The sequence below is a fragment of the Coniophora puteana genome (genome assembly GCF_000271625.1).
Source record: "Coniophora puteana RWD-64-598 SS2 unplaced genomic scaffold CONPUscaffold_6, whole genome shotgun sequence".
NCBI lineage: Eukaryota > Fungi > Basidiomycota > Agaricomycetes > Boletales > Coniophoraceae > Coniophora > Coniophora puteana.
The window spans coordinates 1,506,136-1,519,674 of record NW_006913058.1 but is presented as its reverse complement, the minus strand read 5'-3'; the positions used below and the strand labels follow the sequence as shown (position 1 = coordinate 1,519,674).

General features: G+C 51.3%; 3 protein-coding genes across 3 annotated transcripts; 2 read left to right on the top strand and 1 right to left on the bottom strand.

Annotated features, from left to right (window-relative positions):
- Positions 1 to 1,851: 1,851 nt before the first annotated feature.
- CONPUDRAFT_137352 (uncharacterized protein) lies at positions 1,852 to 4,433 on the bottom strand. Its single transcript, XM_007770535.1, has 9 exons — positions 3,854 to 4,433; positions 3,589 to 3,737; positions 2,952 to 3,532; positions 2,847 to 2,899; positions 2,546 to 2,792; positions 2,388 to 2,493; positions 2,127 to 2,323; positions 2,022 to 2,068; positions 1,852 to 1,963 (listed from the first exon to the last, which is right to left on the bottom strand). The coding sequence occupies exons 1-9, from the start codon at positions 4,079 to 4,081 to the stop codon at positions 1,940 to 1,942; spliced, it is 1,632 nt and encodes a 543-aa protein (XP_007768725.1). The 5' UTR covers positions 4,082 to 4,433; the 3' UTR covers positions 1,852 to 1,939.
- CONPUDRAFT_165528 (uncharacterized protein) lies at positions 4,413 to 9,462 on the top strand (the record flags this gene model as incomplete). The annotated part of the gene is made up of 18 exons (XM_007770534.1): positions 4,413 to 4,515; positions 4,578 to 4,766; positions 4,819 to 4,968; positions 5,017 to 5,209; positions 5,262 to 5,456; positions 5,510 to 5,705; positions 5,773 to 5,966; positions 6,015 to 6,275; positions 6,327 to 6,376; positions 6,434 to 7,094; positions 7,154 to 7,209; positions 7,265 to 7,445; positions 7,510 to 7,723; positions 7,773 to 7,966; positions 8,026 to 8,884; positions 8,935 to 9,103; positions 9,153 to 9,226; positions 9,286 to 9,462. The coding sequence occupies 18 exons, from the start codon at positions 4,413 to 4,415 to the stop codon at positions 9,460 to 9,462; spliced, it is 4,116 nt and encodes a 1,371-aa protein (XP_007768724.1).
- Positions 9,463 to 9,773: 311 nt separating this feature from the next.
- CONPUDRAFT_165526 (uncharacterized protein) lies at positions 9,774 to 13,515 on the top strand. Its single transcript, XM_007770533.1, has 21 exons — positions 9,774 to 9,792; positions 9,851 to 9,875; positions 9,925 to 10,025; positions 10,076 to 10,542; positions 10,596 to 10,619; positions 10,677 to 10,755; positions 10,812 to 10,868; positions 10,917 to 10,990; positions 11,046 to 11,174; positions 11,229 to 11,346; positions 11,402 to 11,411; positions 11,464 to 11,572; positions 11,626 to 11,663; positions 11,718 to 12,029; positions 12,082 to 12,130; positions 12,191 to 12,207; positions 12,263 to 12,425; positions 12,483 to 12,860; positions 12,919 to 13,008; positions 13,062 to 13,227; positions 13,284 to 13,515. The coding sequence occupies exons 1-21, from the start codon at positions 9,778 to 9,780 to the stop codon at positions 13,353 to 13,355; spliced, it is 2,493 nt and encodes an 830-aa protein (XP_007768723.1). The 5' UTR covers positions 9,774 to 9,777; the 3' UTR covers positions 13,356 to 13,515.
- The last annotated feature ends 24 nt before the right edge of the window (positions 13,516 to 13,539 follow it).

The window sequence follows — 13,539 nt, the reverse complement described above, 5'->3', positions numbered from 1 at the left end:
AGCGACCTTGTTCCCTCCGTCTTCAACGCCCCTATAGCATAAGGATTTCAAAGTCCGATCAGCCCGCTATAGTCATCAATTTTTCGAAGTCCGCCCCGCCTATCCTTGACTTTCAACTTCAACATCCAACGTGTCACGACGACATCGACGTTGTCAGTTTCTGCTTGTCTCATCCTCGCCAGCACCACCCGTGGCGCTCTCGCTACCTTCCTCCACTCCGTCAGATTCTTTTCTGTCATCTGACGTTTCCTCAACGTCGTCGCACGCTCCCCTCAGGTTCTCATCCACGTCCTGGAGCTGTCCTTCCTTCCTCACCGCCGTCTAGTGCTCCTCAAAGCCACCCTACTTCTCAGTGATCCTCACCACTTCCCGACACTGAACACCTGCTCCCCTGGGTCCACCAACCTTAGCTGTCTGATTGCTCAGGTCGCTTCGTCTATCACGGTGTCTGCGTTTTGACGGTTCCTTGAACGTTGATCTCAACAAGTCCCAAACCAACTAGGTTCCGTAAGCGTCCATTCTTTATATTACACCCGCTGTTTACTGCGTTTGGACTTAGCTTCCCCCGCATCCACTTCCCTCTCGCTACTTTCGCTCCCATCGTCTCCGCCGAGAAGGCCTACCATGAACAGAACTGTTGCCGACATGACCATGTAAGTCCCCGTTGAAGTGTCTGTTCAAGTCGATGTGCTCATCCAAATTCTCCAGCAATTCTCCCCACCTCCACATTATTACTCATACTCTCTACTCCTCATTTCCATTATCCTGGCTTCCGGTAGCTCCTACGTAGTCGAAGGATACCGCTCGAAACCATGTACTTATGATAGCTTAGAATATATTCATTATTGGGTTATACTACATGGCGCGAAAGCAAGAGTGGTTGAAATCGGCAAATATGGCGTATGAACGGGTGGTGCAAGCGTCAAAATATGTGCGGTGAGTGTCTTGACGCGTCTAGACGGTCTAAATCGTCTGGATGCGTCTGGATAGTTCGGTTGGCGTTAAGACGCATCCGAACTATCTGACTGGCGTCCGGGCGACAAGCGAAGCGTCGGAATCGGTTACGTGCCGTCTGGACGGCATCTTGACGACCGTGCCCACGATCGTGACGATCCCGCTACCCGTTTTGACGCGTTGCTGACGCGGCAAGCGTCAAAACCCGTCCAGACCCGTCGGCACGCCCCTGGGAACTTTCCGACAAAACGACGCGGGGCAGCGCGGCGTGAACAGTTTCTCCGGGCTGCTCGGGGCCAGTTGGAGATCAATGAGCCCTTGTATGCTTGGCTCGACGAAAATAAGCATCATCACGGGTTCACGTATTGAGAAGGATGGGCTGTCGAGATCCTTTTCGGTGTATTGTCGCTCTTTCAGACGAGATACAGTATGCCCAAGTATGTCACGGAGCAAGGCCGCGGTTTTAGGCAAGGAGAAGTGAGGATGTTGCTGGGATGTTGACGGGTCAATGGTCATGGCTGCGAGTGGCGGAGGACGAACAGAAGGGTGAATAAACGTTGGGATAATCTTATGGTATCGATTTCTCCAGCTAGCTGCAGGTGTTGCTTCAGAGAGTCGAGGATGGAAACAAAAGTCGGAAAAGACAGAGTCGCCAAAGCCAAGCACCAGATTCACACGCCTGCGGAAATTTGCGGGCCGACGTTGTAACTTATCGCACAGATATGCATACTGCTCCGTTCCTTCCAGATCCCTTACGTACCTGTTCTATGGATCCGAGACGTTAGTTTAGTCGATAAGCACTTGCGTATCAGAAATTCCCAAGCATATGTCAAATGCCAAGTTTACAAAGATCGACGGGATGCATCATCTAGGTACCTCGAACAGTTGACACCCTCTCCGGTAGTGGTTCTCAGTACCCGTCTGAATCTCCCTGCGAACGGCAAACCGAGCAATGATGTTACCGCATAAATAACAAAAGTGCGTGTTATGTACATCCAGGAGATATGCACTTAAAGGGACAGTTGTCAGCGCAGTTTCTAGACGCGGGATATGAAGAACACGCGTACTATCATGTGGTTGCAGCCTGATACCTTCTCACAGGGAGTCTTGCAACCTATAATTGGCGTTAGCTTCCCTTCGAACCAGCCCGTGGCAGGGGATGGGGAACGTACTAGGGCAGTACTTCCAACCTCTCTGCTTCATCAGGTGGTCGAGCTCCGATGAGCCGTCACACGAATGCGATGGACCGCCGATCTGAATGGAACATTGACATGCCTTACACCATACGTAATTGCATCTAGGCAGGGGGCACGCCAGCATCTTCGTATCGTCGTGGTCTTGTCTATCAATAAAAACACTCCGTTTACAGCTGGGTCAGGCGAGGTCAGGCGAGTCAGTCAAACCTTGCGCACAGCGATACTAGGCGGACTTACCCGCGGCAATGGATTAGAATCGAGAACTGGGCAAGTTCCATCTCCGTCCAGATAGAATATTGGTCCTGGTTGACGCCAATCTGCTCCACCAGCCAGGAGTCGACAACTATAACATTCACGCTTTAATCCACGTTCATTCGATGGCGGATAAAACCCACCACTGGGCTTCTCGGCCTTTTCCGCGGAGCATACAGGGCAGAGCACCGGAAATCGATGTTCGTTGATGTTCGATACGATAAACTCCTTGGCACATGTCCGGCAGAACGGATGCCCGCAGGGCCTGAGTCGGACTGCGAAGTCTTCTGACTGCTCCTCGAAACAGATGTTGCATTCAAAGGGCTTTATCTGGCTTGTAGCAATAATATCGTGCTGCTGTCGAATGAGGCGATCTTCCTGGTTGAATTGCTATTGCAATTCGGCTGCTAATTGTGTTGTGTAGTCGTCGTTGGGATTGTTGACTTGTATGGAGTCGTGCTGAGGTCCATCTTCGGAGCGAGGATTGCCGACAGATGCTGGAAAGCAGCAGTTGAGTTTAGAAAGCAGGACACTGACGAGACAACTTACCGGATGGTGGAAGGCGAGAAGGGCCAGCCTCTGCATTCTTCGCGCTAGGATCCGGATGCAGTGGAGATTTGCGAAAAGGCGCTGCCGCCAACTCGCGTAATTGGATCTCTAACGCCGTCCGTGTGTCCTCCATTTGTTCCATCCGCTTCTCTAGACGCTGATTCTCTGACGTGAGGACTGAGGAATTCCGCGACTCGAGGGTGGAGACTTTAGTTTGCAAGGAGAGGATATCAAGGCTAGCCTCCGCAACGAGATACATCATGGCCATGGGCGATGTGTCAAGCTCCCTTGCAACGAAGGTGTGGCTGGAGAACTGCCCAAGGAGCTGAGCCTGCCAATGGAGATGACTATCAGACATGAGGGCCTCGTCGTAGGGTAAGATTGTACTGAGTCGGACGGCAGCCTTATCGATTGAGTCGACGAAGATCAGTGCCGCACCATCGGAGTGGTCAGGTCGGGGATGTGAATCAAAAATGACGAAGGTGTTACTCCCGGAGACGATAACTTTGAGGCAGGCAATGATCTCGGGAGGACGTGTGATGACAGCGACGGCACATGATGATGGTATTCGTTCCAAGTGCCTTGTTACACTCTCATGAGACGGGGAGACTGAGGCATGTAGGCAAGAAGAACGCACCGAAGTAGTGACCTGAAGTGCTCCTTAGTCGGTTGGCCGAACTGTGTGTGCACTAGCTTGAGGGAGCTCTTGAATAGCGGGAGCTGCTCTATTTGATCGACTTCAAGATGTGAGTCGTCGGTCCACCCAGATGTTATGGCAAGGATCTCCTGAAGTCGAGCGATGCGTCAGACTTTTGAGGTTACCAGGGCGCGTGGGAGTGGAGAGCGAGCAAGCGAGCGCGACGCTGGACGCAGCGTCCGCCTTGATGTTGCCGCAGACGCACCTCCATGGATTCTTTCCAAGAAATCTCTTGAAGAATCCGCTCCGTTGATTCGCCGTTTCTCCTGCGTTCGAGCACATGTCTAGCGAAGTTCAAACACGCCAATCCGCACGCCGAAGCGCTTCTGCCTTGGAACTGGCTCAGTCCCCGATACGACACTATTCGCTCTGATCCTCCGACTGCGTTGCCTTGTGAGTCTTCCTTGATCCCACGGCTGTTTGTCCTCACCATGATGAGGGTTGAGTCCAACGTTCAACGTTCAATGCTCGACAACAACGGGTGCGTAGGGGTGCGTGCTCGCGCGAGCACATCATGCCCAGAAGCACATCAACACTCTCCATAGACGATCGTCCTTCGACGCAACGGTACCAAAACTTATCAGAGTCTTATCAGGAAGCGCGTGAGCCCCACTACACGAGGCTTCTGAGTTGCCCCAGACCCTATCCCTGTAATTGGGGTACTAGGGAAGCGGGATGAGGGCAAGGATCATGTTTAAAAACGCGAAGGGATCGTCACCTCCGTGTCTTTCCCCCAGGTCTTCAATCTCACAGCCGCCTGCACCATGGCTGACGATTTCGCTCCTCCTAACGTTTTCGGTCCCAGTACCGAAACCCTACCAAAAATAGATTCGTTACTCTCCACAAGAGATGCTGCGCTCCAGGACGGTACGTGTCAAACCAAGTTTTTGGCGTGCGAGCCTCTTTTTCTAACAGAACGTTGCTAGCAGACGCTCGCTATGACACGCCCGTGATCCCGTCAAGTCTACTCGGAGACGCCGCATCAAATGTCAACTTGAGCGGAACCCCCGATTCAGACGATGACGATGTGTACGTGGATGCTGACCAAGAAGATCCAACACGGCAAGGGACACCACTGCCTTCTGTGGACGGAGGCCATGAAGCTAGCAACATTTCCTGTGAGCGCTCACTTCTATGATGTGAAACGCGTTCCACTGACTGTATGCATAGTCAAAAGTCCACCGACGGATGTTGATGGCAACACGGGGCTACCTCCCAAAAGCGCGTCGAAGGTACCCGACCTCGACCTATCTCATTCGATCAAGGGGCTCTACCGTATTCTTGATCTCATCATAGAACAAGGTAGTGGGGGAGGGCTAGGTAAAGTTCTTCCTTGTTTTATGGTTGTCGCTTCTCATATAACAACAGTGGACAAAATCATCATATCGCAGGACAGCTTGCAGGCGTTTGTCAACGACATGCAGCCCGGAGCATTCGCATCCCTAACAAAGGTAGACTTCAAGCTCCTTGATAAGGTCCTTGTCGGCCCCGTCGGCATCTACGGCGACAAGAAAGCAATCGTTGACTTCCTCAATCGGCTTGGCGCTGTAGAGAAAGAGATGTAGGTGCCGCTTCTAAGCCATCGCGTAGGTATGGCTAACGGGCCTTAAAAGAGCTGCGCATTTGTTGAAGACGGAGGATGAACGAGAGAGAAGTACGCCGTCCTTGAGGTCTGGACTTTACGTTCTTCGGGTCCCGCCATCCCAGGGCAACGAAAGCCAAATCTACGTCATCTACTGGCCAGAAGATACAACATGGAATGACGGAACTGCCTCCTCTGTCCGCCGCAACAGGGTCACCTTTATGAGGCACGTTTTCCTTGGTCCGATTTTGCTGCACTATGCTGATTTGATGCGTCAAGGTACCTGTCGAAGATCTGTGACCAAAGCATAGCTCTCTTATCGGCCGACTATGCGCAGTCAATTGTATGGAAGGAGAGCGAGGATGACGATACGGATACGGACTCCGACGACGAAGGAGATGAGAGGATGGGCGTTTTTGTAGTGTGCAAGACGAATGAACAAGAAGAGTCGGTTAAAGTTCGGCCTGGTTTTACGGTTAGTGTCACCTAGAACATGAGAATCATGTAACCTGCCGGTGTGTTCTGACGGGTTCTTGGTTCAGGCTCGCGTACCGATGGTAGCGTCACCTGAGAGGCGTCATGATACGGCTCCCGACGTCGCTATTCCCATGCAACCAACGCTTATTCGCGGAGAAACGACACAAGGTTTTATGACTGCTGGCTACAAGGCCGCTGTCAAAAAGGTAGACGAGTACAACAATCGGACGATAAACAAGACCGCACTGGAAAGCTACATGTTTGTCTCGCTATTTTCCTACGTTACATGTTGCTGAATACCCCCTAGAAAGGATCGTGAGACTCGTCTGAGCTTCAACCCAGCCCTCGACCAGCCAACGATCGAAATCCTCATGCAGACTGGTCTCCGGTCGCGGTGCGAGCAACTATGCCGAAGCTTCAACACCGAGGTCTCCGACGCCCAGCGAAATCTCGACTCTGAATTCACGCGACGCAAAGCCGATACTCAGGCAGAATTGAGACAAAATCTACCCCAAATGACGATGTCCTTCCGTAACGTGATGGCAGACAGGGTCATGGAGAAGTTCCCGTGCGTTTAGTCGTCAACTTATGACACACCTCTGTTAACGTATGCGTACAGTTCTTTAGATGCCAAGCGCTTGCTGGGGGAAGAGATGCAAACTCAAGGCAGTAAGTGGACAACGCGCAATGCTTTGTACACTGCACTGGCTCACGTTGATCACATAGTTTCCCTCGATAGCCTCGCGGAGTTTTACCCTAAGATCAAAGGTGTCGTCAGAAGAGCCAGAGACGAGCAGCCGTTGAAGGCGGTACCGGCGGGTGCACTCCAGAGCCCGAAAGAGCGGATCCTTGTTATTACGCACCTTTTCGACGCTCACGGCGAGAATCTTAGTGAGGAGACGCAATCCAAACTCGTTAACATGATTGACGAAATCAAGAACATCCGTGCGGCGTGGATGGAGATGTCAAAGAGTCTACACGGCGAGGGAGACTCTCAGGGATACCTGAACAGGCTGAGGTCCGGATTAAAGTCCCTTCTGTCGACAGAAGACAACAGCACAGGAGAAAGGGCTTACAAAGAAGCCATGGACATAGCTCGTGCCACCTCTGATGCTGATTTCATGTCTCGTGTCGAGGATACCGCATCGCGATGGCCGGTATTGGAGAAGGCGATCAACGCTGCCATGGCTGTGGTGTACGATCATTTCACCAAAAACCTCAAAAGGCTTTCCGACAATTACGCTCGCGAGGTTCTGCATATTCAGGATGAGGGAGTTGCGGAGCAGTTCAAGCGGGAGCAGTCCGACAGGACGGAGCAAAGCCAACGGGATCTATGTTCTGATCTCGCTCGTAAGCTCAATGAGTATTTCTCAGAGGTGTCGTTCAAGTAAGTCGGGCTTCGTACACTTGTTAATAACTCTTAACTTCAATTAAAATGATTTCTAGGAAAGTATTCCACGTTGATGCGATTCGAAAAACAGGATACTACTCATATCATTCTCGTAAGCTTAACGTCGCCGGATGTAGTTAACTTTACTAATGCTCCAACTTGTCCAGCTACTCTTTCGCTGAGAGGACGCATCGAAACGACGCAGGACGACAAAATTGTTTATCGAGCCCATCTCATGCAAATAACTAACGAAGACCGTCAAGAGATGCGGTTGAACAACTCGTTTATTCCTTCGCCTCGCTTTAACCTTGCATACACCTTTTCTCTGCCTACAGGGCGCGAAATCATGTAAGCTATTTATCATTTGCGCTTTCTTTCCAGGGATGATAAGAGTCATGGCTATTACTTCTAGATACTCACAGCTTCTCGAGAACGAGCAATTTCTTCTCGTAACGAGGGATCGAGGCCGCGACGTCTTTGTCTACCGAGAGTCCCTGGCCGCTCTCGAGGGCGCCGTTGCTAACAAGCAACCCAAGTTGAGGCTGAGCCACGATAAAATCGGCGGGGATATCCTCGTTTCCTTCAACGAAGGCAAGCAGATGCTTGCTATCTGTGAGCCAGAGAAGGTATTTCTTACTTTGTCGGTTGCCCTTCCTCTGTCTGACGTGAGAAAAGCTTCAACTTCACTTCTTTGTGTTCGAAGAGGGTGCTCGGGCCCTGAAGGCATCCGGTAGCGCCATCAGCCTTGCCTTGTATTACAATGGCGTGACCATTCAGTATATCTCCTTCATTTGTGGTGACGAGGAGCTTCTGTTAGTCGATTCTAGCGTCTGCGGGAGGATATTCTCGCTCGTTACGATGCAGTTTAGGTGAGGAGCATCATTTTTCGCTCTCGCTAGGGGGTCATCTTATGCAATTCATAATTTAGACCCGCAACGCTTCAGTTCGCTACCGTTCCCTCTGCAGTGTACACATCACCTGATGGCTCCTGCTTCTTGGCATCGTGCTCGCAGGATTCCTCGTTCTCTGTGACGGCTTATCACTGGAACACCTTTGGATCCAACGAAGGGATTCAGCTTGCTATCGACGACTTGGGGCCAGAGGACGACTTCGTATTGACTTCGATCAGTTCGAGAAATGCGGTCCACTTGATGAAGCTCGACATCAATTCTCAGACTTGCCTGTCTTTCGCGCTCGACATCACTCGGAAGTCCACTGAGCTCATGTTCAGGGAGAAGGGCGGGAAGCCATCGTTTTCCACAGATAAGGATAGCAGAACCTCGCACAACTGCCTGATCGACTGCCATTCAGAAGTCTGGACCCGATTTCCAGTTGTTCCCGCCGTCCAGCGCCAGGCTATCACTAGAGCCAGCTCTCGGCGCCCCAAGTCTTTGACATTTGTATCTGACTTCGGCCGAGAGCAATTTTCGCCGCACTTTAGCGAGCTCATTCAGACGTTTGAGCGAACCACGCGAAAACCGACGGGGACCGAGCTTAGTTCTATCGCAATCAACTCGATGACTTTCAACGACTTTTACAACATCCTCGACGATTTGTGCATTTCACAGACGTCCAATTTCCGAGCTGGGGAGTGGCTCGTCGAGCTCTTGTGCCTCATCCCCATCCATCTTGCGATCACAAAGGACAACAGGTTCATCCCGCTGAAAGATGGAGTCTTTTCTCCCGAGCTTGAGAGGTCGCTGCTGGGGGCCGAGGTTGGGCGCATTGTAGACTCGCTTTCTTTCGGCTGGTACGAGTCTATCTTCCAATCCTACATGGCGTCCAAGGTAAATAAGCTACTCGGCTGATGGACGGTGACTCACGTGACTCTCTTCAGCCCGTAAAGGTAGTATCATCGATGGGGGAACAGTCTGTTGGGAAGAGTTTCGCGCTCAACCATCTTGCGGATACCTCGTTTGCTGGTTCTGCGATGCGTACCACGGAGGGTGTATGGATGTCGGTGACACCTACGGAAGATACGCTGATCGTGGCACTGGACTTCGAGGGTACGACGAGCCATTGACTCAGCGGACTCATTGACTAATCGACGCGCAGGCGTACACAGCATCGAGCGTTCAGCACAAGAGGACACGCTACTTGTCTTGTTTAACACGGCTATCTCCAACTTGGTACGTATGTCCAGACGATTGTCTCGTTTCTCACCTGATGGAATTTGTCGGGACTCTAGGTGCTATTCAGGAACAATTTCGCTCTCAGCCGCGACATTGCTGGCTTGTTCCAATCGTTCCAATCCAGCTCTACTGTCCTCGATCCCGCCGCTAATCCAATGCTCTTTCAATCAACGCTTGTCATCATTATCAAGGACGTAGTCGACGCGGACGCAAAGGAGATAAAAAAGGAGTGAGCGTTCGCCGTTTGCTCTACAATTAATATCCCGTTAACGAAATTAAAAATACAAGATTTTCTCTCAAGTTTCAACAAATCGTTGAAAACGAACAAGAATCCAACTTCATTTCCCGCCTTCATGGGGGAAATCTCGAGATCATTGCATGGCACGTTGTTCTTCCATGTCCTCCGTCACTTTATCTTACCGTATAGCAGGCCCGTCATCGAGTCCAAAGAGTTTTATAGGCTATTTCCGAAGGTGAAAAGACGCTTAGATAAGCAGAAGCTTACGCACCCAGCGGCAGGACAGTTCTTGCATACTGTAAAGACGCTGATGGCAAAATTGAAGGTCAGCAACACCCTAGTATCATTCTACCGTATATTCAGGGGACTAAGTATGGCTTTAGTCAAACGACTGGGGCGCTCTGTCTCGTAAGGATTTCACGCAAGTAGCCGAGTCTGCGTCTCATCAAAAAATTAGATACTATGGCGTCTCACCGAGCAGTGCAGCTTCACAACTCGTTGTCAAGTGCTTTAGAATCTGGGTCAGTCATGAACGGAGTTGAAAAAGAGCCACTAAAGGTAAGAATTCAACTCATGTAATGCTGCATCTCACTAACGAGACGCATTAGAACCTGGACACTGACGAGTTTGTCATTGGGGACGACACAGAGTCCGTCTTTGCTGTGGGCTCCGGCAGCAACGACCGCGAAGCTCGTCTAGCAGCTTTGGAGCAGTCGTGGGATCAATTCTTCACACGACAACAGACCGAGGAAGGAGTATGGTTTGAAGGTTTGACGAAGCACCTCGACCACCTGCTAACTCTCAGAATCGATCGCGTTGGAGAATGGATCTCATTAAATCTCGTGCGATTCCAAGCGGTCAGCCACGAGTCGATCGAGGACCTCAAGCGTGCCTTCGACAACATGACCGTTGATATGCGATCCAACGTTCAGCTATGTGGCGTACAGTGTGCGACGTGCCATCTGCAGTGCATCCAGAGCCGCCTACACCAAGGTCAGCATGACTGCAAGACCGACCACAAGTGCTCGCACGATTGTGACTTTTGCGATGGCGACGCCAAGATGTGTGGAATGAAGTAAGTTGCCGCTTTGTCGTGTTACCCAATCAGCTGGCTTATGCTCTTGTTAGCGCGGGTCATCCGGGGAAGCATATGTAAGTGATAATCACCTTCGTTGGTGAAAGCCCGGTATAAATTGTTCTCTTCCAAAGCTGTGTGGTGAGCGAGCATCTGTGCGGATTGGATTGCGCATTTTCCGGAAGACAGGGTTGTTTGGTGGCCTGCACGAAGGTATCGCCTGAATTGATTAGTTCCTGTTGGTGAACTTACATCTTACATTATCCTAGTTTATCGACCATGACGATGAGCATACGTGTTCGGCGTCGGCGCATGAATGTGGAGAGGTGAGTTATTGTACCGGATTAGGTGACGCCCGTCTGAATATTCGTCAGCCTTGTGATCTGGGGGGTATCAGGTTAGCGGACGGATCAATGTATGACTGTCCAGGAAAATGCTCTGTGCCTAGGTAAGCGTCGTATATTATGTCTTACGTGAGTGACTGAGCAACTTCCTTACACTAGCGATCGCGAGCACGTGCAGCATCGCTGCGATACTCGCATGTGCCCGGTCGTCTGCATGCTCTGCAAGAGGCTATGCTCTCATGGAGATCATTTGCATGGCTTACATCGGGGAGCAATCCATTTATGCGGGTAAGGAAAACGCTCGTTTGTCTGTCAACCACACCTGAGCCAGCGCTGTTTCAGCCAAGAGCACTCGTGCAAACAGAATTGCTCGAAACCTGGTATTTGCGAGATAGACACTGCGCCTCTGTCCATTGAGGCAACATTCACTGGCCAACACGAGACATTCCAATATACAAAGGTCTGTCTCTATCATTCGAACGTCATATTATCAACTGACGATGAGCAAACGATAGTATTCTCAAGGCAAGTCACTCAAAAGAATTGTTCCGTTCACGCGCTGACTTCTGGTATAAAGTCAGCAAACGGCTCAAGTGTGTGAAATTAATACCAGCAGGTGCTACCGAACATACGGGTGATCATACACACAGCATGGATCCAAATGTCATTCATTTCTGTGAGACGCGGTACGGGGGTCTCTTCCTGTTCGCGCATCGCAAGTATCTGATAAATCTCTCAGATGTGAATATTGCGGATATTTCTGCACACAGCCTTTGGGTACGAAACGCGAAACCTTAAGACTTGCTGAGACCTGCTGACGTCATCACGTAGGCCATCCTCAGAAGGAGCATGAGACGCGCCACGGATCAATGTCCAAAACGCGGTGGGCAATCGACGGCGATGATGGCGACGCCATCGAAGTGGAGGGCCGCAGATACGCTGCAAACGATGACGGCGCGCCCATGATGTGCAACCTGGTCTGTCAGACCATGGGCAGGCATGCGCATATCACGTACTGTCGCGAGGCGAGCGCTGCGGATTGTACTGGTAACGATCAGATCCAGCACATCCAAAAGCGCGTAAAGCCCCATCCCGAAATTGAGAAGGATAGTATCACCCATACATTGTTTTGGAAGAGGAGTGGTAAGTAATAGTTGGTTGATTCGGTGCAGACGCTCTGAAAGAAGTCTGTTAGGGTTCAAAGACCCCTACTCGAAGGAGGAGCAAGCCGAATTTGCCAAGTGGTGCGTTGCACAGTTTGAGATGCGTGTACTTTACTGATATTTCATCGCCTGGGTACTCAGTGATGCGATGTGCAGAGGTAAAACCTGACCTTGATCTCATTTGCTTCAGCAACTTAGGACATCCAATCACAGGTCCTGAGCACACTGGCCCTGGAACGCGCCCTTCCTACTGCACGTTGCCGTTGTTCCATCCTCCCAGAGACCCAGCTAGTGCACCAGCGACCGGGTATGTCTCGGTCGATGGACACCTCTTCGCGTGCAGGAACCCCGTAGTCCTGCAACAGGCGTTCCATGTGTCAGTTCATTCGTTTCGTCACGTATGTCTAGCACACCTAATCATAACGGATCGCAGTATTTTTGTCATAGACAGATCGGGCTCGATGGACATTAACGATCGCCACCCGCTTCCTGGGACTCCTACCACGGCACTCATCTCTCGAACGGCAAACAACAGGCTCGGCGCTGTCTTCTCTGCGCTGCATTCCTTCTGGTCCGCCCGGCACGCGGCGGTCACTGCGGGCGGCCAGCAGGCGGCAAACCTCCGGCGCGACTCGTACAGCGTCGTGATGTTCGACCATACTGTGGTCACCGCGCTCGCCAACGATTTCACGAGCACACCCGACCAGCTGCTGAACACTGTGCTCGCGTATGAGGCCGACGGTGGCACCAACTTTACGCTCGCGCTGCAGCAGGCGCGAAACATCATGGAGGCGCATTGGAGTACTGAGCGGTAAGTGAACTTACTGATGCATGCGTACTCTCTCAACGCGATCTTACTCGACTTGCAGAACACCAGTCATCATCTTTCTGTCCGATGGGGAATGTAGCATCGAGGACACAGCCACGCAGGATGTATGTCGCGCTGCTATTAGACTGGGGTGAATCAGATTCTCATAACTCGAGGCTTTGGCGAGTATTGACCAGAAAACAGGAAACCTGTCTCTCTGCAAACCGTGTCTTTCGGGCCTGAAGGTTCTTCTAGATTCTTACGACGGATGGCCGAGATCGCCGCCGATGCGCAGGCTAACGCTCCGCGCGACCCCCTGGCGCCTGCTGCAGCCACGGTCACATCCACATATTCGCAAGCTCTAGACTCTGTTAGCTCTCCACCTTGATACTCTCAACTGATCGCTAACTATTCTGCGTTTCGCAGGTCCAACTCGCCCAGACTTTCTTGGGGATTGCCGAGTCGTTGAGGAAGCAACGGGGATCCCTGATTCAATAAATACATCACGTCTTCTAAACTCCCTTCGTTTGCTCATCGCAGACTTTGGCAGACCGTTCATTACATTGAAGCGTACACTTTCGTGTTACTAATCCATATCCTTTGTCACTCCGTGTATCTTATCATGTATCTCGTACCGGTCAAGTCAGCATCTTGCATCCCTGTTCGTCTAAAATGTTCTCAG

What these genes read in the sequence shown, in the direction of transcription:
- CONPUDRAFT_137352 (XM_007770535.1), bottom strand. Translation starts at nt 4,081, where the DNA reads ATGGTGAGGACAAACAGCCGTGGGATCAAGGAAGACTCACAAGGCAAC. An exon ending in AAAGGCCGAGAAGCCCAGTG is followed by an intron (nt 2,494 to 2,545) that starts GTGGGTTTTATC and finishes TGAATGTTATAG; the next exon opens with TTGTCGACTCCTGGCTGGTG. An exon ending in AGGTTGGAAGTACTGCCCTA is followed by an intron (nt 2,069 to 2,126) that starts GTACGTTCCCCA and finishes CGCCAATTATAG; the next exon opens with GTTGCAAGACTCCCTGTGAG.
- CONPUDRAFT_165526 (XM_007770533.1), top strand. An exon ending in CGACTGGGGCGCTCTGTCTC is followed by an intron (nt 9,876 to 9,924) that starts GTAAGGATTTCA and finishes TCAAAAAATTAG; the next exon opens with ATACTATGGCGTCTCACCGA. An exon ending in ATTCGCAAGCTCTAGACTCT is followed by an intron (nt 13,228 to 13,283) that starts GTTAGCTCTCCA and finishes TGCGTTTCGCAG; the next exon opens with GTCCAACTCGCCCAGACTTT.